The sequence below is a fragment of the Leucopleurus acutus genome, assembly GCF_964270905.1.
Source record: "Leucopleurus acutus genome assembly, chromosome: 3".
Classification (NCBI taxonomy): Eukaryota; Metazoa; Chordata; class Mammalia; order Artiodactyla; family Delphinidae; genus Leucopleurus; species Leucopleurus acutus.
The window spans coordinates 169,772,840-169,799,231 of record NC_139145.1 but is presented as its reverse complement, the minus strand read 5'-3'; the positions used below and the strand labels follow the sequence as shown (position 1 = coordinate 169,799,231).

Sequence of the window (26,392 nt, the reverse complement as noted above, 5' to 3'; positions counted from 1 at the left end):
CGAGCTTCCTATTGGTCTCGGGCGCCGACTGTGTGCGCAGGCGCGGGAGCAGGGGTCGTGGTACCTGCGCTTTCCCCAGCGTCCCTGCCGGACCCCCGCAGGTGAGGGCACGGGGGCGGCAGTTTCCAGATGTGGGCGCCCGCCCAGCACGGGACTGAGGGTGGGCGGCTGGGGGTCGGCGAGGGCACCGGCTTTCGCGTCCCTCCCCCAGCCGGGCTGGGCGCTTGCGGGTCGGTTAGGACCCCGGCCCCTCGGGGTTGCGGGTGGCGCGCGCGGAGGGCGGGCTGCGCCGGGGAGGCCTCCTTGAGGCCTCCCCACTGCCTCTGGGAGCGGGTCCCCGGCGGCGCCGCGGCGTTTGCACAGCGGAGCCGGTCCCGCAGGTCCCTGTGGGCGCTTCCTCCGTCGGCACTTTTCTAGACGGGGTCAAAGGGCACATTCGGGCGCAGGGTCAGGCGAGGGCGTCCGGACGGGGCGCCGGAGGGTCAGGAATGTTGGGAGCGCGGACCCGGCCGGACGCAGGCTCATGCTCCGCTGTTTCTCCGCCGGACCTTGCCCTGCGGGTGCCAGCGAGCCGACCCCGAGAAATGCGGGGTGCAGTAGAGGCTCTACGAGGTCGTTGTGGGGCTGAGGGGCTCATTCTCTGAAGCTCCTAGGATCGTGCGTGGCTCCTGGGAAGTGCTCCGGGTCCTTAGTTATGATAATAAGCGGTGCCGTTTCCATCAACCGTTGTTTTCGTCGGGTGGCTGTGGTCATCGTCGCCGCTCTGAAGGTGCGGGAGCTGAGCCACCGGTCAGTTGAGAAGCTGGCCTAAAGTTCTGCTCTTGTGAGTGATCCATCGTGGCTGGATTCAAGCCCCAGTAGTCTGGCCCCAGAGTGTGATTTGTGTGCCGCGGAATTCGAGCTTCATACCTTGTATCCTCCTTGGTTTAATGAATTCTCTCTCTTCAACCTTTAGAATTAATGCTAACAAACTTAGGAGTATATTTCATATTATCTGTGGATATTGTTGCAGTTATTTTAAATTAAGAGAATTCATACCTGCAGGTTGATTACTACTTCATTAAAAAGGAAATCCCTTTTTCCCTTTTCTATTTGTCAGTGTAACTGTCACAGCTGTAGCAGATGCTTTGAAGTGATGAGGTTTTTGTTACTCTATGCTACACAGAGAGGACAGGCAAAGGCCATAGCCGAAGAAATAAGTGAAAAAGCAGTTGCATATGGTTTTTCTGCAGATCTTCACTGTATTAGTGAGTCTCATAAGGTAAGTCATCGTTTTTACGGGGTTTCATACTTTGAAGTATTCTGGTTGGGAAGCGACGTTAAACAACGAAGTGGGACGCTGATTGCCACCGTGATCCTTTTTTTTTTTTAACACTTAGAAATTTATTTTATCAACTGTGTTGCAAGATTCCTGCCAGTTTTTTTCTATGTGTGTGTGTGTGTGTGTGTTTTGAATTAAACTACATAGTCTTAAAAACTAAGACGAATAACTACTCTCAACTGTAAATGGGAATAGTAGTATTCGCCTTGTTTTTCTCACGGGGTGCCTGGGAACAAATGAGTTGTGCGTGTTCACAGGAACATGGGCGCTTTCCACCTCACGAATCCTGCTGCCCCATTTGTAACTTCCCTGAAATTCATGCCAGAGTTCCTCCAAGTGAAGAACCATTGAATTCTTTGATGAAATAGAAGTTAAAGTGGAGGTATAAGGATCTGCAGAAGACTTGGGACTGCTTGTTTTTATCACGTTCAGTCTCTGCAGAAGTTCCCACCTTAGGATACATGAGATCGTAACAGATCTGTGCCCAGACTAACTGGTTTGATTGAGACCCTCAGATTATAGTTTCATACAGTTCAGGCCCTAGCAACGAGCAGGGGCTCCTCCCTAATACCACACAGTGATGTGCCAGCCACTAAGCCCTCGAATTCAGCTCTGTACTTGAAAACCCACCCCTGCAGTGCACTCTCAAGTTCACAACCTCCTCTGGTCTTTCCCGCATCTCTAGTTGTAAAGACTAGCCTGTCAGCAGCAGAGGTGAATTATAAACTCAGTGCATAGCAGGGAAACCATCAAGTTCCTTGATGCAGCAGGGCTAGGGTGGCCCCGATGGAGTCAGTCACCCAGCAGGGAGGGTCCTGGGGGACACCAGCGATCGCAGGCTCCGTGATTCTACAGCACCTTCAAAGTGAATTCACATTGCTGCTGCCACAGGGTGGAGTACAGTCTGTATCTGTTACTGCAAAGTCATCAGCATCATATAACCAGCCCTGGTTTGGCCCCCTCACCAGTGACCCCAGTGGGGTCAGCAGCTATTTGAAAGTTAGGTGAGTAGTGAATTTTTTTGCTGCCACCATAGTCATGTTGTTTGCTCTTCCCAGCTGAGTGATTTCTCCAGTTGATAGCTCTCTGCTTCCTAGATCATGGTAGTCTTTTTCAAACTAAAGTGACTTTAAACTGCATAGAGTTGTGCTGTGTCCTATAAGCATGGTAAAATGTTAGCTCAAGTCTTTACCTGTTATATCAGCATGAAAAATAAAGTGATGAATTCCTTTGTGCCAAGTTAGATGATATTCTTGAGGAGCAGAGCTCATGGAGTCGATACGAATAGAGACAGGCAAGTGCTTTATTGGAAATACTTAGATTTAGTTGAGAATTAGAATAAGGAAACTTGGTTTGTAAGACTCGGAAACACTGATGATCTCAGTTTACCACTGATGATATTCTCGGCTCTCTGGAACCCTGAGGGAGTCGGGCCCTTCCTGACAGCCAGGTTTCCTGATTTCTGAGGAGTAACACTTTCTTTGCCAACTTTAAAATGCTCTGTGTACCTCTCTGCCATTATGCGATACAGACAACAAGACGGAAAATTAACCTGATTGCTTTGCTGATGTGTTAAGTCAAAAATACATATAGTAATAGATCTCTGACATGACACCCTTATTTTATAGTATGATCTGAAAACTGAAACAGCGCCTCTTGTGGTGGTGGTTTCTACCACGGGCGACGGAGACCTGCCAGACACAGCCCGCAAGTTTGTTAAAGCCATACAGGACAAGACACTGCCGGGTGACTTCTTTGCTCACCTGTGGTATGGATTACTAGGTGTGGACTGTATTTTGTGCACTTACTGTACTGTTGCTGCTGGATTTAACTCTAGTATCTAAACGTATCTTTCAAAGCCATGGTGTGTAATTGCCTGGGTTTTGTCCTTTTTGGGTTTTTATATAAATACTTTATGTATGTATAATATTTGAATGTAAATAAGGTGCTGTTTCCCCAGTCTTCACCCCACAGCAGCTCCTCTACAGAGCCCCTGAGTAGCACCTTAACCCCAGGCACACACCAGATTCAACCAGGAAATATTTTCACGATGTTAGTGGCCAGGCCCCACCCTAAACCTGCCAGAACAGAATCCCTGAAGGAGCGACCGGGCATGCTGGTGCTTTTTGGCGTTGTTGTTGTTGTTTTAAAGCTCTCAGGTGGACGTGATAGTTTCCCTAGGGGAAGACCCATTCCCCTAGGATGTGGTTCTCAAGCCTGGCCATGCACTGGGATCCGCTGGGGGAGTTTTCCTTCCAATTCCATTATTTTGAGCCCCCCTCCAGTGATTCTGACTTAATTGTTCTGAGGTAGGTTCCTGGTATCAGTATTTTTTAAAGCTCCCAGGGGACTCTAATATGTATCCCAGCTTAAGAAGCACTGGCCTAGGGCTCTGTGAAGTATAGGCTTAAAATATTAAAGGATCAGAGGACCAGCTCAGCAAGATAGGACACGAGAGAGGGAATTCAGGGTCCATTTGCCTGGCTTGTGGTCTGTATTCACCTTTGAGAACTAGTTTGGGGAAGGTATCTAGGAAGGATGGAATGTGCTATGATAAATAATTGGTTAGAGGTTTGAGGTTGTGACCCTGGCCAAGATCTGTCGTGTAATGTATTCAAGAGAGCATTTTAGAGTGTTCACATCTTTTTAATTTGTTTTTTTCCAGTTTCTTTATTTTCAAGAGTGGACCTGTACATATTGCTTTAAAAATTCCTCCAAAAATTATTTAAAAGGAAACACTGAAGCTTATCCAACCGTTTTAGTCAGTCTTAGGCCCATATATGGACCCACCAATTGCTTACCTCATTCTTGTAGGAAAAATCCAGGAAGACAATTAAACAACTAAGAAATTTAAGCTTTTAATTTTAAATTTTCAACTAGGTATGAAATATTAGTCCATTTCTTACCAGGAAACATAGAAGCAATTCTTAATTTATCCAACACAGAAACAGAGCAAATAAATGGTTGGTTGTGTTTCAGATGTAACCTCTTCATGTTCTAGATTAGGAGTCAGTAAACGGTAAAGGACAAGATAGTAAATATTTTAGGCTTTGCAGGCCAGTGGTCTCTATACCATCTACTTATCTCTGTTGTTGTCGCTTGAACCTGCCATAACAAGGTGTGAACCAGTAGACTTGGCTGTGTTCCAATAAAACTTTATTTACAAAGACAGTGAGTGGTAATTGGCTCACAGGCTATAGTTTGCAGACCCTTCAGTAGATTGGAAAAGTCTTCAAATACAGATATTACATGTTTTTAATCCTTGTTTACAGATTGCCATATTTTTACACAGATTCATGGAAACAAAAATGTGAGATCTATTTCTGTTAATAGTGGTCCAAAGAATTTATTTGTATCTATTTGTATACTTAGTATTTCTCAAGGAAAAAATAAGAAAACGTGAAGCTATACATTATTTCTTGTTCCATCAACAACAGCATGGAATGGTATTGTTTTAAATGTTTTGTTTCTCTCTTCTGTATGTGGTTAAATTTAAACCTTATTGCATACTAATAACCTATTTGGTCTCTTTAGGTCTGGGTGATTCAGAATACACGTACTTCTGTAATGGGGGGAAGATAATTGATAAACGATTTCAAGAGCTTGGTGCCCAGCGTTTCTATGACACTGGCCACGCAGATGACTGTGTAGGGTAAGAGCAACGTATTTTCTGTCATTTCCAGTAAACCTTTTTTGTACATGATGAAAGTTAGTGAGTTTATAAAAGGGGTTCACTTTTGATTTAGCACTAAACTGCGATCTTGAAAGTCTTATTTTAGTTTTGTTAGCTGTTTTTAATTCTAGCACCAAAGAAGACCATCCAGAGTTTCACTTATCTATTTTGCTGATTTTTTTTTATGTGCCTTATCCATCTCAGTATCTGTTAATGGAAGAAACTAGGAGAGGTGCCCCAGTACAGTTACCTTAGTCTTAAAAATGTGTAGGTGTTTGCAAAAAGTCAGCATTTTCTTTAGGCACTTGGGTAGCGTGTGCCCACGGGAGTGACTGGACTCGGGACCTCCCATGTGGAAGGTGCCCAGCAGGCCACGAGTTACGGTTGGAGGATGCGGGTCAGAGGCCTTCCTGGCACACCGGCTCCTTGGTGTTCTCCCTCCTATTGGCCATTTGCCACCATGCCAACCGGAAATATAATTTCTATTTCATTATTTTTTTCTTGTTTTTACAATTCAGCATTTCACTCTATGTGCCACCTTTCAAATGTTCCTAATGTCTTAATTCAGAAACCTTACAGGTACTGTGCTACAACTTATGCTGTCGTTTATCCTTGAACTGCTTTAGCCAGATAACAGCACACATACGCATTTGATTCTTTTTCTACTAGGCCTATGTACTAAGTAAATCTCACCCACTAGATCTGTGTTTATGCATCATGACAAGTTCAGCAAAGGTCGTGCTTTTCTACGTATATCACCTTGCCCGGGCGTGTTGGAGACACTTCTGTTTCCCCATAACTCAGCCTTTGAGTCCACTACATCTGTCGTTTTCTGCAGCTGTGATACTGTGGGTTTGTTCCATCTCCCCAGGGCATATGTCCTGTCTGGTGACAAAGCTCTACCACATTTCCTTGCACGTTATCTTTTAGTTTTGTCCCTTTGTATTGGGCTCCCCCCCAACGCCGAAGCTTGTTGGCATTAAATGTTTATTGTCCTGTATGAGCTATTTAATTGCTAAACCCTTATAAATCCATTAGTCCTATTGCTCAGTTCATATTTTACTTCAAAGGCTTTCGGTTTCCCTGTTCATTTATTGGATCGAGCATTAAAATTCTTGTATGTATATTTCAGCAGCCTGCATCTCTTAAGTTGTCAACCTAAGTACTCTTTTCTAAAATTAAAATATTTTCAAGGAGACATCTTGGCTTAAAGTACCACCACATTGAAGGGGTTAAGAATGTAGACTGGAGTCTTAACCACTGCACCACCAGGGAAGTCCCCTGTATTTGTGATTAATTCAGCTCTCCTAAAGGATGATTGCTTTTTTCCCCTGTGGTCAGCCTGCCTGGAAATTTTACCGGAATAATTGCTCAGAACTGATCGAAGGTTTGAACTATTAGTCAAAAGAGCGTTAATCTGGAGTGGTTTCTTGGTAATATTTTAATCCGTGGGAAACAAAGATCAGTAAATTGGCTAGGCAAAAGAAAAAAATAAAAGGTGCATTCTATTGATGTAATTATCATTTGTGATATTAGAGTAGACTTGGATTTTGGGTAAGTACTGTTAGCCTCATCAGAATTTAGCATGCCTGTCTAAAATTACAGCTTCTTAAATTACCAACTCTATTTTAGGAAGTTAAGAGGAATCACACTCCTATTACCTTTTACTAAATTATCTTCATTTTTGCTCTTTGAATTTTGTACAGCGCAGCGCTAATGAACACATTAATGTTCTGCTTTTTAGCTTAATCATTCATAAGTATTTTTTGTATTCTGAATAGCCTCCATATTTAGTGTTTTTGACAGTTGCACAGCGTTCTGTCAAATGGACAGATTCTGCCATTATCCAATTGTTATGTATTTAAATGGAGAACCGAGGCATTTGTTTCTTTTTTCCTTTTTTATTACAACAATCCAGTTTAGAACTTGTGGTTGAGCCGTGGATTAATGGACTCTGGGCCGCCCTGGCGAAGCATTTTCTGTTGAGTAAAGGAAAAGAGGGGATGAATGGAACTCTCACAATGGCATCTAATGCCTCCCGGAGGACAGACCCCGTGACACCGGAATTACTACACGTTGAATCACAGGTCGGACTTCTGAGATTAGATGATTCCAGACGAAAGGATGCTGATGTTTTAGAGCAAAATGCAGTGGACAGAGGTCAATCAAATACATTGGTTGCAGACTTTGAGCCCTCGCTTGCCCGTTCAATACCCCCGCTTTCACAGGCCTCTCTGAATATTCCTGCTTTACCACCAGAATATTTACAGGTGCATCTGGAGGAGTCCTTTGGCCAGGTAAGCAGTTTTACTTTATGTGCCGTGGATGGTGGTGGTGGTGGTGTTTTTTAAATTACATTATGATGGAGTCCAGCAGACTGTGGTGTGCAGGGAGAGTGTGGTCTCCCACCTCTCTTTTGTAAATAAAGTTTTATTGGAACCCAGCCATGCCTCTCCATTCATGCGGTGCCTGTGGCTGCTTCTGCACTGCAGTGGCAGAACTGAGTAGTCACTGGAGAGGTGCTACCTCCACGCATTGCACACCTGCTTGTGTTGTTACATTCCCTTTCTTTGAAGAAGGAAATGGTTAACAGCTCAGTTTCTCCATTATTTTGGAGAATTAACTTCTTGGTTTCTCACTTTATGTGTTGGCCAGATGAGGGCAAGTTGTTGTGAGCTGTCAGGAAGTTATCTCAGCAGCCAAACTCAGAGGACTCATTTATAGGAAAATCTTTTTCCAGTATGGATTTTGGTATTCTGGGTTACTTCACTTTGTGGGTTTTTCTTTTTCTTGATAATATCTTACACATATATTTTTGTCTATATTAAGTCTTTTTCTCTTTGCCTGGAGTATTTTTCTTATCAATAAATAAATGACTTTAAAGTGGTCTGTAAATTTTTGAGCATCAAGTTGAATAATAACTAATATTACCCCATGATTGCCAGTGTATGGTACCCTGAAGTTTCTTCCAGCATGCTTAGAATAAATTTCCAGTGCAGCCAATCTTGTAACGCAGTGCCAAGCCCTCTGTTTTAGAGTGGCTGATTGGAGTCCCACAGGGGCTTTCTCACATAAACCACACCTTTAGTAGTGTTTTTCTAATGCCTTCAGATAAACAGGTATGGTTTTATATGACCAGCCGTGGGTTATTGCCTTTGCACTTATACTTCATTATTTATTAAGTGGGGTAAATCACAATAAGTACATGGTAGTCAGGGCTGGGAACAGGCATGGGTGGCTCTGGTAAACATGCCGGGCTGGTGGGAGCAGGGTGCATGGACTTGTGGAGAGCCAGCCCCCGTGTGCTCGCTGCAAGGCCGGGAGCATGTGGCAGAGGCTGTGAGCGCTGACTGATCTGACAAGGCACTTCACTGAGAATCTGCTGAGAGTTTCTTTTATGGTAGATATCATTAAATAGGCTTGAGTTGTTGGTAATGTGGTTAAAGGATTTTTAAATATCTCAACTATTTAAGGGAAACTTGTGTAAATCTGTTCAAAGGATATACCTAGAGGATAAGGGGTTGGGGAAAAAAGTTTCCTTTTTTAGGGCATCCTCTTGGGATCATCACCTTAGGGGCAGGGTGGGTGGGAGAGGGGAGGGTAGAAGCAGGATTGGCTGAGTGGGAAGCTGAGCTTCAGTGCAGCCATAAGAAAGCCTTCAGCTGGAACCACTCAGGCCACACAGTGTCGTCTCCCCATCCCTTCTGCCTCTAATGCCGTGGGATCTCCTGGACTGTGTAGTACAAGCAACACAGCCTCTGATGAGCGTGTCACGGGGTCCTGCTGCAGAGCTCCTTCCTGCTCTGGGCCCCCCTCAAAGCTGGCCACTTTTGTGTCACCTGGTGTTTGGGTTGGAGCAGTATCTCAGTATCCCAGAGCCTGAAGAGAGGCCTGCCCGGTGTAATGCATCTCTCTAGGTGAAGTGAAGTGCAAGATGAGATAGTGTATCCTTTACTTGGGGGGGATGTCCTGACACGCACCAAACATTGGAATCCTAAAAATTGTACTTACACCACAGGCCCTCAATCTCCATAAGGCACAGAAGACTCCAGCATCATCTGATTAGCATAATGGTGTTGATACTGTGGACTAGTGTGATGTTTTGCTGAGTGTCCAGATGTTCTACATTTATTTGCACTGTCTTGTACCAGCAAGCAGGAACGATGTCATGGTCTTGGGGCAAAATTGTAAATGTTCAAGTGAAAGTGAACATGTCTAGTCCTTTTTATGGATAGAGATGGAAAAGAGCACCTTAGCTAAACCTTTGTCCACATGCCACGTGCTATTTCTTTTTGCATAGTTCATTAGGAAGACTGTTAGACCTTTACATGAAAAATGGTAGTATCTGATATTTTCCGTATATCTCAGAAATTCTAAAGTCTAATAGGCAAGTTTAAGGTGTAGATGAGCTTCTCTTCTGAAAGACTGAGAGGTGTATGTCTGTAGCCATTTACCTTAGGGAAGAATACTTAAATAGCAGGCATTTTAAAAGATCCTGTAGCTCTCACCTTGTAACTAAGTGAAGCAGTGGTAAGTATAATTGAAAACTGCATTTAGTAATATTTTATCACATTTGTTTCTCAAGGAGGAAAGCCAAGCACCTGTGACCTCAGTGGATCCAATTTTTCACGTTCCAATTTCAAAGGCAGTTCAACTGACTACGAATGATGCCATAAAAACCACTCTTCTGATAGAATTGGACATTTCAGTAAGTTACAGAATGTGTTTCTGAGCGCAGGGATGTTGCCAGCAAGTGCAGAAACTTGTGCTGTGTCCTCATCTACACACTCAGGAAGAGTGAGGTCTGTGGCTGGACAGCGGCCTTTTTATTCTTGACCCATCATTTTTTCTCTCTGCCTCATACCTTTTCTTTTCACTTCAAGGAGGGCCTAAAATGAGTGCCTGGAGGTGATTCTACTTGAGAGCATAGTGTTGCCGCCTTACTCATTAAGCCACGAAAGAATAATGGAATCAGAGCAGCATTTCCGTATAAGAGCCCCTGGAAAGGAAGCTGTTTACCTGAGGTCAGCGGCTAGTTGGAAGTAGAGCCAGACTAGACAGTCATGTGACATTCACTTCTCAAAGTGGTGGTCCTTGTTCCTTTGAGGATCTGGAAGAAATCATGGACCCCCTCTCCAGAAGAATGATTATATATAAACACTTTGCACACAGTTTTCGGGCGTTAATGTGCTCCCTCTCTGAACCCCATCCATGAGGCTTCCCCAGCCGCTGCCTCATTGGCCTCAGGTTAAGAAACTGTGGTTGTACGTCCTCAAAGCCACGTAGCTCAACCCTTGACGAGGGCCCTGTGAGGTTCCGTGGGCTGGGCTCTCAGAAGAGGGTGCACCAGGGCTGTCGATGTGGGTTTAATTGAGTTTCTCATAGAATGAAAGAAATGTGACAGGCGTCAGAACTAGATGGTTTTGCTTACGTAGTATTGAGTAGTTCCATTTTCCTTTTGAACATTTTAATCCATATTGCTAAATATCGTATGTACACCAAACCATTTCACTCTTGTTCTGTACTTTCGTCATAAAGCGGCGAGGTTTGGCCACCTGGTAGGGACAGCCTGTGTCCCTCCCAGGCTAGAGGTGTGAGCATGTGTGGCCAGAAGCCCCTCTCCAGAGCATTCCACACCCCGCACTGCTCTAAGTATACCTGCTGTGGGCGGTGGCTCCACCTGGAGCCCGGGTTTGTGCACGACCAGTACCGAGCCAGGCGGTTTGACGTCGTGTGTCATTAAGGGAAAAGAAATTGCTCTCCCCGACCCCTGTTCCTCCCCAGAGAAAAGGAGTAAAGGAAGGAAATTGAAAACCAGTGCAGACGGCCTTAAGTAGTTTCTTTTGCTCCTGATGTGTGTGTGTGTATGTTTTCATGAGAGGACTTTTACATGGATTATTAAAACACTACTTACCAGAGCACCTTGATTTTCAGAAGAGGCAGAGGGTCTTAATTTCTAGTCTATGAATACTCAGTGTAAAGCAAAACATTGGATAACTATAGAATTTCTTTAAAAAATAACCCCTAATAAAAGTATGTTTGTTTGGTTACTTGGGCTTATTTGTCAGAAACAAAATAATTCTAGTTGCAGTAAACTAATTCATTTATTCAAGTGGTCATATATTTAAAACTCTGTTAACCGACAACTAAAACTTTTAACTCATGTGGAATTTTTTGTATTTCATGTTGGTTCTTCTCTAGAAAACAGATTTTTCCTACCAGCCTGGAGATGCCTTTAACGTGATCTGTCCCAACAGTGACTCAGAGGTACAGCACCTACTCCAAAGACTGCAGCTCACAGACAGGAGAGAACATTGTGTCATCTTGAACATTAAGGCCGACTCGAAGAAGAAAGGTACAGCCCTGATCTTTTATTTCCCCAGGATGTCATTGGGCCAAGGGATTGGAGGTGACCAGGGCGAGTCTGCACAGATGCCTGGGGGTCGGCCATGGATCAGCAGGCGGAACACAGCCACTTGCTGGTCTTGGAGGTTTTTAACTTTCACGTCAAGTACCCTGAATGAGTCAGTTACACTGAATGAGATGGTAATAGAGTTTATGCTTATTGGATGCTTACAGACATTAAAAGTGAAGTTGAAGAATCAGCTTTTTCCAAACTCTGGAAATCAGCAAGCTTGCAGCAAACTGGGGAATGCTTAAAAAAATGAATGTAACTGGTTTTGGAGAAGCAGATTGGTTAGTTGACTAGGGCTGATTTGTTAGGCTGTTTCTTGCAATCAGCATTATTTTGTTTCTAGGTTAGCATATTGTCACGCAAAAAAAACTGTATTATATGAATCTTTTTTAAAAGTCTTTTGTTGGGAGTTCCCTGGTGGCCTAGTTGTTAGGACTCCAGGCTTTCACTGCCGGGGCTGAAGTTTAATCCTTGGTCCGGGGAACATCCTGCAAGCCACATGGCACGGACAAAAAAAAAAAAAAAAAAAAATTTTAATGTTTGTTTCTTATAGCATATTTGTTTTTGCTTATTTAATATATGAAAATAATTGCTTGCTCCATAATTAAAGGAAGTTATTTTTTAGTTATTTGCTTAGAATCTTGAACTGGAATTCAGTCAGTTCTGAAATTCTTTTTGAGGATGATAGGCAGTGTTATTGGACCACTGCCATCTTTTGGCTTTTTGTTCCTTTCTTTTGTTCAGTGGTTTTGGATAATTTCCCTTTCTTTTGTTTGGTGTACTTAGATTTGGTAGGTATGGCTGGTACAATAATGCTGTTGAATTTATAACCATTGTTTTTGTAAAGTAGGTTTTTTCTTCTGTATTCCTTATGAGGAAATTTTTTAACTGAATAAACATTGCCACAAGTCATATTGCCACAAGTACTTTGATAGCACTATAATGTAAAATATTACAGCTATTAGTGTTTTTAGGGATGGAAAACATTGTCTTCTCTATTTTCTGTGTCATTGACTCTTTCCCGTCTGCCTGAAAAGGAGCAGCCTTGCCCCAGCATATACCTGAGAAGTGTTCTCTCCAGTTCCTTCTTACCTGGTGCCTTGAAATACGAGCGGTTCCTAAGAAGGTATTTTTCTTTCTTCTTTGGGTGACTATTTAAAAATATGCTCACCTCTTTGTAGGGTTTATTAAATCTGGTATTTGCCCTTTGAAGGCTTAGAAAATATGGTCTTCACAGCATGTGTTCAAAATAGTTCCCAAGGTGTGCAGTGTTTTTGTAATTGTCATGGACAAATATTTTTATGTTGTGCTTATACTGAAGTTTTTTGTTTTCTACTGAAATGAGATTTTTAAAGTAGGGCTTTTTCTTAATCTTATTTTTCTAGACATTAACTTGATGTAGCACGGTAACTAGTGATGAAAGTGGCCCTAGGTAGCATGTGTTTTCCAGCTGTACGTGGACACTTTTTCTCTCTAATTGGTGGCAGGAAGCTTGGCGTGTAGGGCTTTTCCACTGCTTGCCACCTGTTTAATGTTGTGAAGACCCCTTTTGTGTAAAAACCTGTACTTATTTATTATGTCAGAATTCTGCAGGGAACATTGAAGGGTTTTGTTAGGTTATATTGATGTTTAGATGAATTTGGAGACAGAAAGATCCACTAGATGTCAGTGTTATGCCAGGAACTACTGATTTTGTTATAACCATGTTACTCAAGTGGATATTCATGGGTAAACTTTCCAAGTTGTGCTTTACCAAACTTGTATTGCCAGTGAGCATAAATAGTACTATTATTCGGCTACCCTGTCCGCAATGTAGTGTTTATTCTGTATTTTATTATTGTGTTTACTGCATTTGTAGTCTTTGGGAAGTGAACTACTTTATGGAGGGGCTTAGTCCTAGATACAGTTTGAGTAAATCTACGATTCACTGTGATGAGAACTCCTTGATTAAATTAAATAGTTTCACAGTTTTAGTTTAACTCTTCCGTTTCTGAAAATTTCGTGAAGTACATATTTAAAAATATATCTTTCCTTACTGCAAAAGTAATATGCTTATAAAAAGTCTGGACACAAAAGTTAGTAACTCAGGAAGCAAAAGTCCTTCATAATCAAACCCCTGCAATTAACAGTTGGATTTTGTTTTGCTAAGGAAAAATGAGGTCATGTAGTATATGTGCTGTTCTGCAGCATGCCTTTTTTTACTTAAAAGGAAATGAGTTTGGATATGCCAGCATGGAAAGGTACTGAAGATACTTTTAAAAGATGCTATGGGTGCAACACAGTTGTTGATTTGAGGACTTCCCTGGTGGCGCAGTGGTTAAGAATCCGCCTGCCAATGCAGGGGACACGGGTTCGATCCTTGGTCCAGGAAAATCCCACATGCCACAGAGCAACTAAGCCCGTGCACCACAACTACTGAACCTGTGCTCTAGAGCCCGAGAGCCACAACTACTGACCCCACGTGCCACAACTGCTGAAGCCCTCGCACCTATAGCCCATGCTCTGCAACAAGGAGAAGCCACTGCAATGAGAAACCCGCGCACCACAACGAAGAGTAACCCCTGCTCGCTGCAACTAGAGAAAGCCTGCACGCGGCAACGAAGACCCAGTGCAGCCAAAAATAAATAAATAAATTAAATAAATTAAAAAAATTTTTAAGAAAAAAACAATTGTTGATTTGATTATGGACAGTTGGTTATTTCCAGTTTTCCACTATTTAAAAAACCTACATAGGTGAACATTCTAATTCATCTTTGCACACTTGTTTGAAGTCTTTTTTATGTTTTTATTTATTTTTATTTATTTATTTTTTGGTTGCGCTGGGTGGGTGGTGTGTGGGATCTTAGTTCCCCGACCAGGGATCGAACCCATGCCCCCTGCATTGGAGGCGTGGAGTCTTAACCGCTGGACCGCCAGGGAAGTACCTGAAGTCTTTTTTATTTTTATTAAAAAAAATTTTTTTAAACTTTTTTTTTAGATTTATTTTTATTTATTTATTTAGGCTCTGCCGGGTCTTAGTTGCAGCATGCGAATTCTTAGTTGCGGCATGCATGCGGACTTCTTAGTTCCCCAACCAGGGTTCGAACCCTGGGCCCCCTGCATTGGGAGGGCAGAGTCTTACCCACGGGACCACCAGGGAAGCCCCCTGAAGTCTTTTTAAAAAAATAAATCCCTTGGAATAAAATTACTGTGTTAAAAATATTTCTAACTTAAGTTTTAGTAACGTTTGTCAGTTTGTTTTCTGCACAGTGCTGTATTTCCTGTTTTAGTACCATGAAGTTTCTGTAATTGTAAAATGAAAAATATTGTAAAGGATTTACAATTGCTACTGTTTTAGCCTGTAATTTAGGGAATTGTATTGACTTGAGAAAGCGTGGTGTGAAGTGTTCTTGGTAAACTCCTGTCTTACCAGAGATCCATGCAGAGACCTGGGGCTTTACGCCACGACGTTTCCCAGGTGCTTGTTCTATGTCCAGCACTTTGAAGAAGCCGTGTAATTTGTTGGTATCTGGATAGTTTAAGCAGGGATTCTTGGCTGGGCCAGTGGAAACCCGTGACCCTCACAGGAACATGGATCTCATTTTCCCTGTTAAGGGCATCCAGCCCTCCGGGATGTGGGAGCCCACTCGCGTTTCAGGTAGCTTTGATGCGGATGACTTGCCGAAGTTCTTTGCTTCCCGTGAGTAATGAGAGTTTTATGTGTGCCATGATGGATGTGCTTGGAATTGCATTAGAACCAAAAGTTGTCATTAGCAAGTTTGGCCTTTTGCCCAAGAGTTTGGACTTGGTTCAGTCTTTGAGACTAGGGGTCCGGGACTTTCTTGTTTTGCTTTATTTATGTTCTCCTCCTCCTCTTTCCACGATGGATCCGAGGTGACTCAGAGTCTGGATGTTCTGGCCCTCACTGTTTGTCAGCCTCTGCCCGTGTCCGCATTTCCTTGCATTTGTGTTGAAGCGCACGTGCTCCCCAGGAGCCGTGCTTTTGCCTGCCTCCCGTGCCCTCCTGTGGCTCTGCCATCTCTTTGGTTGCCCGTCACTTCCTTTCTTCCGTGCAGCCCGCCTTCGGCTCAAGCCTGCCTTCTTGGGAGCCTCTGGCCTCAGAAGCCCTGAACGTCCGTGTGCCCTGGTGGATAGGCAGCCTGTCGCACACTGGTTACTTCTTGACTTCTGTTGCTCTCACTCGCCTGTGAAGCCTTTTGGGCAAGTTAGTTGTCCTCTTTGCCCCATACTTTACCTGCCCAGTGCCTGTCATAACAGTGGTCAAATAAATGTAGAAATCTGGGTTGCAATCATCAGCTAAGGCGAGAACTGGTACTGTGTCCCGAGATAAAAACGTTAAGTTGTGAGACTTTCTGATTACTCACATATACCTGCCATGTAATTTGAGATAGGGTTGGTTTAAGATATAGGGAAGGTGACCAAAAATGGAACATGAAAGTGGGGTTTGCCTAACAGGCTGCCATTAAAACGAATAACAGATGAAATGCTCTTGTCCTGACGACACTCCTAGTGACCACACTCACTTTTTCTTGGATAACTGGGCACATCCCCAGGTGGGTACTCAGCCAGCATTCTAACGGCTGTAACCACAGAGCGCGTGGTGATTTAAGTCGGCTTCCTCGGCCACAGGCGTTTTTGCGAGCCCTCGTGGACCACACTGGCGACGGCGCGGAGAAGCGACGGCTGCAGGAGCTGTGCAGCAGGCAGGGGGCGGCCGACTACAACCACTTCGTCAGAGACTCCCGTGCCTGCCTTTCAGACCTCCTGCTGGCCTTTCCGTCCTGCCAGCCTCCGCTCAGCCTCCTGCTTGGTGAGTGCATGCTGTCACAGTCACCCCAGCCCCGGGGGGCAGCCTCTCCATGGTAAGATCACCTTTGAGTTCTCTGCAGGCCTGTGGGAGTGCATCTCGATCACTGTGATCAGTAAGTAAGCCTCTTACAGCTGCTCTTCACGCTGCCTTGACAGCTGAACTGCCTTCTTGAAGTCGAAGAATCTCTTCCAAGCTTAAATTTTTATTTTTTAATTTTTCTTTCCTACCACTGTCACTGTCATTTGTTCTCTTAATATAGCCAGCCTTAATTCTCTTAGCCAAATTTTATCTAAAAATGAGGTTGCCAAGAAAAGGATCTTTTTCAAAGATAGTGATAATTGATGGAGTCTGGTGAAGCGTGTGCTCTGTGTGCAGGATACAGAAATGTTCCCACCTGGGCAGGTCCACCAGTACAAACAAGTGGCCTTACTCACGGTGCCCCGGGGCATTAGCCTTGGGAGAGACAAAACATCCAGATGTAAAAAGATCATATGCTGTTTTTTTGCCCAGATTGTGTCTTCTGGTCCTCATACTCCAACAGAAGAGAGTTTAAGATCTTCCCTGAGGAACTGGCCTCAGGAATTGGAGACGTTTACTAGGGACAGTGACTATAAGAATCTTATAGGATTTTAAAACCCTTGTTACTTTCCTATGCTTGTGATTTTGTCGTCTCCTCTCTGTTTTCCTTGGTGATAAATAGTAAAATGTTTAAAATTTGCATTTGTGTTTGGTGACAGGAAAACATGTACTTTTTACCCTAGGTCCCTTTTGATGCCGAGTACGGTTAAGGACACTCCGCTTTACAAGGCAGGCGCTGCCCCTTTCCCTTTTTATTTCTTAGTATTCTCTTTCCTCCTCCTCAGAGTGGTGAGGCTGCCCTTCCTGCGTTCCTGTGCGAATGAAGACTCTCACCCCTCCTCAGTTGAGTCTTTTGAGCTAATAGAGGTGTTGGGATAACAACCAGGACACCCATTAGGGAAGTTATAAGAAGTCTTGTAAAGCTGTTAATCATGGAAAAATTGTTCCAATTCTTTTTATAGATTTTCTGTTACCTTTTCCAGCTTATATGTATCATTTATTATATAGTTATGTAAAAACATTAAAGGCATTGAGACATAAAAGTTTTAATTATTTTCTCATTTCTGTAAGAAAATATAACTAAAGTATTAAGGTGAGCCCTCTATTAAACCTTATCCTGGTATTACAACTGTAAGACTTTCTAAATTTTTGCTAAATAGCTATCAAAAATATAACATACGGAGCACAAAAAATTATCAGGGTTTGATAGTGGACAATCAGATATTCAAATACTGACTTCCTAATCTCTTTTAAAAGAGTACCTGTGTATCTTAAAACCACTAGGTTTTTGGATAACTTGATTGAAAAATGTCCACCATTACACTCCTGTTTTTTTGTTATTATCATATAAATATTATGAAGGAAGAATATTTCAAGCTAAGTATTTTCCATAGTCCTTAATCTTTTTTGGGTCATGATCTTTTTTCAAATCTGGAAACTCTGGACACACCCCAGAAAACAGTGTAATTGGTTCCTTGACTCTGAGGTCCATTCATGGACCCTACTCTTACTGCCCTTTGATGTTAAAAAAAAAAACAGCTTTTAGGTAGAAATACTGAGTTCAGATTGGGGAAATGTGATATGTCTGGTCTTTAAGAATTGGAAAAAAGTATTTAGTGATATTTTACTTAGACACAGTGAATTTATGTGTGCTCTAAAATATGATTTAGAATTAAAACAATTTATTTAGAAATTCTAAATAAGAAAATAGGAATCAAATTCAGATCTTTACATATAATTTACATATATACATATAATTTATTTTCAGTAGGAATGAATTAATAATTGCTTATTTTAATTTTTTTCTAGAACATCTTCCTAAGCTCCAACCCAGACCATATTCATGTGCAAGGTACTGACGTTTATTAACATAATACTTAGCTTCTTTCTCCTAAAATGTAATGAAACTCTGACTTCCAAATGCTTGGTAGCTACAAATCCATTTACTGAAAACTTAGCAGATTTGTGCAGGACAGTAGCAGGCGTGATGCGGAGTGAAGAAGAGCAGGCTTGTCCTCCTGGAGTTCATAGGGTGTGGCTCCCGTGGTCCAGAGCCGTGTCCCCACTGAGCGAGTCTGCAGGTCCTCCACCTGTGGCGTTTACTGGTGTGCCCGGCCACCTTCCCTGGGTGGACGTAGGGAAGAGGGAGGAAAGCTGGTATAAATCTCATTCAGTCTTGGCGGCAAACGGGTAACCAGAAACTGTCCTGAATGACATCGCAAAACTAGGTCGGGGTCGGGGGGGCTTTGAAGTAAGCAGCAGAACTGTTTTCTGAAGAGGAAGAAGGTGGGTTTAGAGCCCATTAGGAAATACCCTCATGCAGTAAAAAAGGCCTAGCTTGGCCTGTATGTGTTAGTCCTGAGGCGGAGTTTACAAACTTATCTCTGTGTCTTTGCAGCTCGAGTCTGTTTCACCCAGGGAAGCTTCATTTCATTTTTAACATCGTGGAGTTTGGGTCTGACACCACGGCGGTGGCTCTGCGGAAGGGCGTGTGCACGGGCTGGCTGGCCACGTTGGTTGAACCGGTTCTTCAGCCGAACACACGTGCCTCCCGGGCAGACGGCGAGAAGGCCCTGGCGCCCGAGGTACTAGGAGTGGGCAGTTTGGGTATCATTAGAAGTGTGCTCTTTGCCCGATTAGAAAAAACAATGTAGGGTCCCCTGCATTGTCCATTCCCCTCAAATTATTCAAAGGAAGATTTATGCCCTACTTGAATTTTAATATCTCTTTTGGAAAGTCAGGAGAACATTACTTTCATTCAGTGTAGTCCATGTGTTTCCTAAATGTGTAAAGCATGAATTTTGTATAATACATACACTCTTTGCTTCTTGCTTGTCACTTCATAAAGGAGAAGACCTTGCGTCAGTGTTCTTGGTAGCTTGGCACAGGAGGGGTCAAGTGCGCGGTGAAGGCTGGCAATGAGGAAGAGCCTCATTTTGTGCTCAGTCGGTGTCCTGTGCCCCAGAGGAGTCATCTTAAAGTGGCAGCTGACAACCAGAGGTTAATTTTACGTCCTTCAGTTTGGGGTAGGATTTTACCCTGCCCGTTTCTTCCCCTTTTGCTGGAGCCGTGGTGTTATTTTATATTTTGATCCACACTTGGCAAAATCTCACTCGAGACCGTACGCATAGGGAGCAATTACCTTCTCCCTCCTCACCCACAAGGATGGTTGAAATTTAAAAGAAATTTCAGTCTTTGTCATGAAGGCTTCTCGATGGTATTGATGAATGAACATGTCAGTTGTAATGTTATCTTATTACTGGTTTGGTTGCTGTAAGTTACTGAAGTTAAAACGTTGACAGCACTTAGGGGGATTTAAGACTTCTGATACACACTTGAGTGAGCCTAAGGGAAGACTAGGGCTTAAAATTGCCCTTTAACTTGGTATTTTCCCAATCTGCTGCCTGGAGCAGGTTCTTTACCGTGTGTGTCCCTCATATCAACAAAATACTGAGAACATGAGAAACTTCTTTTTTGTAAAGAAATATTGCAGTGCTGACATGAAAGTATTGTGTCACTTCATGATCTCATAAAAATAGCAGATGATCTCCAGAAAGCTAAAAAAAAAAAACGTATATTGATGCTGTATTACAGACACCTTTGCGTGCCTTTCACATATTCTTTCTTTCCTCCCTCCTGCCGTTTTCTTCTTCTTTCCACATTTTAACAGACCTTTGTTGACTACCCAGTGTTGAGGCACTAGAGGTACATATAGAAAGGATATAATTTAAAGCTACTTAAATTTCGCTGTGCCGTGTAGCACCATATTTTATTCAGGATCCATCCACCGCATGCCCTCCCCCGACTGGTAGATAGTACTGTTGTTCACAGATGCCCCTGCCCCCTGAGGAAGAGTAGACTTTCCCTCCCATTCATGTGTAGCCTGGCCATGTGACCAGCCTTGGCTAGTGAAAGGTGAGCAGACAGGATTATGCCACATCTCAGCAGGCGCTCTGAACCTGATAGGTTGCTGTGGCTTGCCTCTCTTGCTCTTTCGCTCTGACATCGGATGGAATGATTCAGGTCAGGGATGCTCCTTGGGTTTGGATCCAAGTGAAGGAGATCATGGTGCAGAGCTGCAGCCGTTGAGCAGAGCCAGAAGTAAGCGTTTGCTGTTGTAAGCCATCGGAGATTTACAGCAGGAGCTGACTAGTGTTCTGGTCTCTTTGCCGTCCCTGGAACATAGGAAGTGTGGTCTCTTTAGCAGTTTCCTGCCATACCCATCCTATCCTGTTTTATTTTGCTTCCTGGGACTTATCATTACCTGTCGTTCTATAAATATATGTTTGTTTATTGTCTTTTCCACCCACTAGAATATAAGTCCCATGAAGACAGATTTGGTTTTGCTCATTTCTCTGTCCTAGTGTTTGTCATATCGAGTACCTTCAATAACATTGTTCAGTGGATGAATCAAGTGAATAAGCCTAATATAATATTAATTACAGTTTCACTCCAGAATGAGAACAATCAGTTGATATAGCTCTGCCAGTTCTCCGTTTAAAAAGTACTGTGTTCATCCTGTTGATGAACTTCAGACAATTTTCCTTGAATTAAAGGTTAAAATATATACAATTATACCAGTAGGGAATGGAGGGAAGATTCCTGTCATTCTTAACTGTTATTATCACTCTGTGTAACGAAAGCATATGGCAAAGTGAAACTGAAAGATGAATATATTTACAAATTGATTCCCTTAAGTATCCCTGGCACATGATTTAGAAGAAAACCCTTTTGAAATTATAGCAGGAAGATTTTGTTTATCTATATATCACTTATTCTAGTTTTGCAACAAACACAGGTAACATGGGACCTAGAGTAGCAAATGTAGCAGTGCTCTAGTATCTTTGGGGCAGCCCCTTAATTTCTCTTCTGCTTGCCTAATTTTCACTTAAAACCTTCACCCCATCTTGATGTTAATCTTCATTGCCCCTTTATGTCCTAACATGAAGAAGAATGTCTTCATTTTTTTTGTGCATTTCTTCATGACACCTATAATGGGTTGCCTACTAGGAAGCAGATCTTTTTCTTGGGCCTAGAAAAACAACTCAATTATTATTTATTCAGTGTTCCAACTCAGAAATATCGTGCCTGTCATTTTTAAAATACCTTTGATTTGGATAGAAAAGAAAAATTTACAAGACAGACTTGTTTATTTTTCTGTACTGACAAATGTGTTTGTGGTTTCAGTAAGATTTAATGCTGCAGTTTAATTTTATAATGCTTCTTTGAGGGGAAGTTGCACTTTCTGATTTCTTTAGCAGGCATCACCTTGGTTATATGCTTTTGTCTGTTTTTTTTCCCGAACTTATGAGCATTGGTTTAATATTTCAGATATCCATATCTCCTCGGGCAACAAATTTTTTCCATTTACCAAATGACCCCTCAGTCCCCATCATAATGGTGGGTCCAGGAACCGGCATAGCACCTTTCATTGGCTTCCTGCAACATAGGTATGTGTTTTCTTTGGCTGGTGAGAAAATGTGTCCCTTGTGGTCCTGGGTGGAAGTATGTAAAAGAGAGCTTTTTTTGTTTTTCAGTGGTTTTGAGGATATTGGACTTTGGTTGTAAAATTTTTATTTTAAAATATTATTATCAAATATGTGATAGCATAGCATAATTTGTCACCATGGGAAAAGTAAATATATCTTCTAGAAATTGTGCTTTGTACTGGAACTTCCATTTTTACTCTAGTACATTCTTTTTCTTTTTCCCCTGCTGAACCATAGTTTATAGTGCATGTATTTGGGGACAAATTTCAAGCACACCTTTATGCTGTGGTGATGTGCAGCTGTCCCATCTATTCCTTAGCTAGATAAAATTGGTAGTCACAAAGATCCAAGTGCACCAACAGTTTCAAAGTTAAACCCTTAACATCAGTAATTTTCAACAGAATGATATTAATACATGTATCTTTGTATCAGAACACAACTGTTTTTTATAAAATAAATAAATAAAATTGTGCTTCTCTCCCTGTTTGTGAAATAACAACTCTTAGGTAATGTTCCCCAGATAGTGGAGTAATATCCTTTGTACTAAGTCTTTTTGTTGTTTTCTTTTTTTTTTTCTTAAGAAATCAAAAAAGTAGGGCGTGTCCATCATTTCTGAAACATTTCACAGCAGACCATTCTACCTTTTAAAGCCTGGTGCCGGGACTTCCCTGGTGACGCAGTGGTTGAGGGTCCACCTGCCAATGCATGGGACACGGGTTCGATCCCTGGTCTGGGAGGATCCCACCTGCTGTGGAGCAGCTGGGCCCGTGTGCCGCGGCTGCTGAGCCTGTGCTCTAGAGTCTGCAAGCCACAACTGCTAGGCCCGTGCGCCACAACTGCTGAGGCCCGTGCACCTAGAGCCCATGCATGCTCTGCAACAGGAGAGGCCACTGCAATGAGAGGCCCATACACCGTGGCGAAGAGTGGCCCCCGCTCGCCACAACTGGAGAGGGCCCACGCGCAACAGTGAAGACTCAACGCAGCCAAAAATAAAGAAAATGAATGAATTTATTAAAAAAAAAAAATCCCGGTGCCACTTTTCTATTATGTTAATTGAGAGTTAATTTTTATTCATAAAATTGTTATGAATATTTAATGTAGGAATTAGTCTGGGTTTCACAATGTGATAATTTGAATTATCCTCACTACAGAGATGTCATGTAAAGCTCATAGATGTCTGCAGTTCGTAGGTAAGCTTACTTTTTGTAGTGTCTGCTGGAGTGGCCCAGGTACCCTGCGGGTAGTGAAATGTTAATTCAGTACATGGACTTTGAGTGACTGCGAAGGTGGATTTTACAGACCTACCTGGAGAGGTAAAAGGAAAAAGAAAGATTGCTTGTACCTATTCTTTATATCAAACCTCTCAACTTTCTTTTTTACTTAGAGAGAAACTGCAAGAACATCACCCAGATGGACACTTTGGAGCAATGTGGTTGTTTTTTGGCTGCAGACATAAGGATAGGGATTATTTATTCAGGTACTTCACAATTCTAGCATTGTAAGACTCAGCCATGCCGTACAATGCTAATTTCAGACTTTTTCAACTTTAAATTACAAACCTTCCAGTGACCTATTAGATATTGTATTTCAGAGAGGAGCTCAGACATTTCCTTAAGTGTGGAATTCTCACTCACTTGAAAGTTTCCTTCTCAAGAGATGCTCCTGTGGGGGAGGAAGAAGCCCCAGCAAAGTATGTGCAAGACAGCATCCAGCGTCACAGCAAGCAGGTGGCAAGGGTCCTTCTTCAGGAGAATGGTCATGTTTACGTGTGTGGGTAAGTGGCCATCATGCTCAAGTGCTGGGGAGGGGAGGGCAGTCAGTAATGTTTATTAAAGAGACCAGGGACCGATTGGTTAATGATCTGGACATGTATGGATGAGAGGTTTGATTCTTAAATACAGGAATAGAAATACAAGCTCTAAAATGATTTTTAACATACACTTAATAGCCAAGAAGTTGGCCAGCGTGGCCCCCCCCCTCAAAAAAAAGAAAATTAACTCATGCATTGGGGAATGCTTTGTGCTGTTTTAAATACGTTTTTAGCCTCTTAACGTTACATTCTGTCTCAGGATTGATTTTGTTGTATCAGTAAATAGTGAATATGTGATTTGTGCAGTCGACCTAGCCAAGGAAAACAGCTTTGGTTTTGACTCTGAGAATGTGGGTCTAGGATCCTTTTTCTTTAAGGCATAATTTATGATGTCAAAGTTGACATAAGCCAGGAGTCATTCTTATATTTCATCTACTTTTTGATATAAGATCCATTATAGAAACCCAAGATTGCCATAGAAAATAAAAATTTTAGGAACTTAGCTACTTGTTTTAATGGAACTCAAAAATGTTTACCAGTTAAAAAGGAGTTTTGAAATAAGAAATTACTCTTTTTTTATCCTAACACATCCCTAGCATTTAAAACATTCCGTAAGTCATCAGGTCAGGTTTTTTTGTTTGTTTGTTTTAAACTATGATACAGAGAAAGAACTACTGGCATAGTGACATAGAATACATATAAATATAATTGAAAAGGTTCATAAAACAAAACTTCCTTTTTCTACTTACTTTTTATGACACATTCTGATAACTTATATTTCGTTTGTTCTATCATTTTACAAAAATCTGACCTTGGCTACAAAGTTGATTTCATGACCCATTAACGACTCCTCAGCTAGAAAACGCTGCTCTAGGTCAGAAAAGGCAGAGCTTCTGGACGCTGTGTTGGTTTACATTTTCATTTACTTTTAGTGAAGCATTTGATCTTTCTTTTGTTTGCAGAGGACAGTGCTGTCAGTGTCAGATATAGGTTGAAGGCTTAGATGCAGCTCTAATAATGGAGGTGAAGTCCATTGTGCAAACATAAGTACAAATATATGAGTAACTGGTAATTGAGAACTTGGAGGGGTTCTTAAACATCTTAAAAAACTCCTAAAACAGTAACCCAGAAATAACTGCATCGTCACTGGTGCTTCATTTTTCACATCCGTGAAGTGAAGCTGATAGCGTTCATAGCTGGTCAGAGGTGAGGGCTCAGAGTGACATCCCACGGCACTCTTAACATGGACCGAACGCAGGAGACTGAGAAGAACAGCCACTGAGGAAGGAGCAAACTTGTCCCTAAGTCCAGGGGACACTGACTCAAAGGGGAGCCTTTGCTGCTGATAGTCAAGTGGGAAGCAGACAGAGGGGCCGGTAGGTTTGGCAGCTGCAGCCGCGGGACATGGGGAAGGGCCGTGGGGATAGAAGTGATCTCAGAGTACTTGAGGGGAGAGCATGACAGCCGTTAAAACTTTCTCAGGAAATTTTACTGTGAGGGGCAGGGCAAGTTCAATTCCTGAGACGTTAGAGTCCTGTCAGACACTTTCATTCAATAAACATTCGAGTGCCTACTAAGTATTTGGCACTTTGCAGATGTCGAGAGAGAAATGGTAAATGAGATGCACTCCTATCCCAAGCCACCTGCTCCCTGTGGGAAAGCCAGGTCAGCAGATGCTCACGGTATACCGGGTGCTGTGCAGGGGCCACAGGAGCGCACAGGAGGGGCCCCTTGCCCGACCTGCAAATGAAAGAGCTGGGACGTGGAAACACACTTAATAGAGGGCCAGCCCTTGGCAAGTTCTCAGTAAACGTGTCTGTTAATAACTCATCGTGTGCACGCGTGCATATGAAGGCTTAGACATGTCCGGGAGCTTGTGGCCCTCAGGAATGCCTTGAGAATAGAGGAAGACAGGTGAGGAGGGGCCCGATTGTGAGGTCCTCAGACATTTAAAGATTTCGGCTGCTCCCAGAGCACGGACGCCTTTGAAGTGTTTAAAGCTGTGAATGGGGTGGTCAGCATTGCATGTGACAGTGGTTCTGGGCGGAGGCCTGTCCCTGGGGGAGCAGTAGGTGCCTGGAGACTGAGGGACACTTTGCAGAGAAATGGAGGGAGGACTAAGGTGTAGTGACAGAGTCTCAGCAGTGAGATTCGTGAATTAAGGAGGATTTGGTAAAAATCACTGTTTCTTAAACAGTAATACCGTTATTCTTTTTTTTAGAGATGCTAAGAATATGGCCAAGGATGTAAATGATGTCCTTGTGGAGATAATAAGCAAAGAGGTTGGAGTTGAAAAACTAGAAGCAATGAAAACATTGGCTACTTTAAAAGAAGAAAAACGGTATCTTCAGGATATTTGGTGAAAAAATTGGAAAATAAAGGAAGAGAATTAAGCTTTTTGTCTGAAAGTACTAAAAGACAACTTTACTGAAGCTTGAGACTTCTGATTTTTAAAATTAAAATTTTTTTGACCATTTCTTGGAGGATGTCGGGGGGTGGCATGGGGAGTGGACCTTTTCACAGTGTAGGAAGCTTTCAATTCAGGTTCCCATATCTGCCCCGCCAACCCTCCCCAAACCGCCCTTAGCTGAAAAAGGCAGCCCGCACTCCCGCCAGCACCTCCCGGGGCGCCTCTCCCTCCGGGAGAGCTTCTGCAGGGACTGCGACCAGATCACAGGGCATCTCTAGCAGTACATGTGAAGGCTTCTCAGTACGGGATATGGGCACGAGCGTCACCTGGGTAGATAGTTAAATCTTGTGAGCTAGTCACCGTTTCTTTTTAAATAATCTAAAAAT

General features: G+C 42.7%; 1 protein-coding gene across 1 annotated transcript; it reads left to right on the top strand.

Moving 5' to 3' along the window:
- Window positions 1-36: 36 nt before the first annotated feature.
- Window positions 37-26,392, top strand: MTRR (5-methyltetrahydrofolate-homocysteine methyltransferase reductase). Its single transcript, XM_082835525.1, has 15 exons — window positions 37-101; window positions 1,100-1,261; window positions 2,950-3,103; window positions 4,856-4,973; window positions 6,913-7,291; window positions 9,580-9,702; window positions 11,196-11,349; window positions 12,447-12,535; window positions 16,039-16,219; window positions 18,107-18,149; window positions 18,696-18,882; window positions 21,629-21,747; window positions 23,171-23,263; window positions 23,378-23,560; window positions 25,818-26,392. The coding sequence occupies exons 2-15, from the start codon at window positions 1,136-1,138 to the stop codon at window positions 25,957-25,959; spliced, it is 2,091 nt and encodes a 696-aa protein (XP_082691651.1). The 5' UTR covers window positions 37-101; window positions 1,100-1,135; the 3' UTR covers window positions 25,960-26,392.

Bases quoted from the DNA above. Each gene is read 5' to 3' on its own strand.
- MTRR (XM_082835525.1), top strand. From the start codon at position 1,136: ATGAGGTTTTTGTTACTCTATGCTACACAGAGAGGACAGGCAAAGGCC. The intron at 1,262-2,949 runs GTAAGTCATCGT...CTTATTTTATAG, and splicing joins GTATTAGTGAGTCTCATAAG to TATGATCTGAAAACTGAAAC. The intron at 4,974-6,912 runs GTAAGAGCAACG...ACAACAATCCAG, and splicing joins CACGCAGATGACTGTGTAGG to TTTAGAACTTGTGGTTGAGC.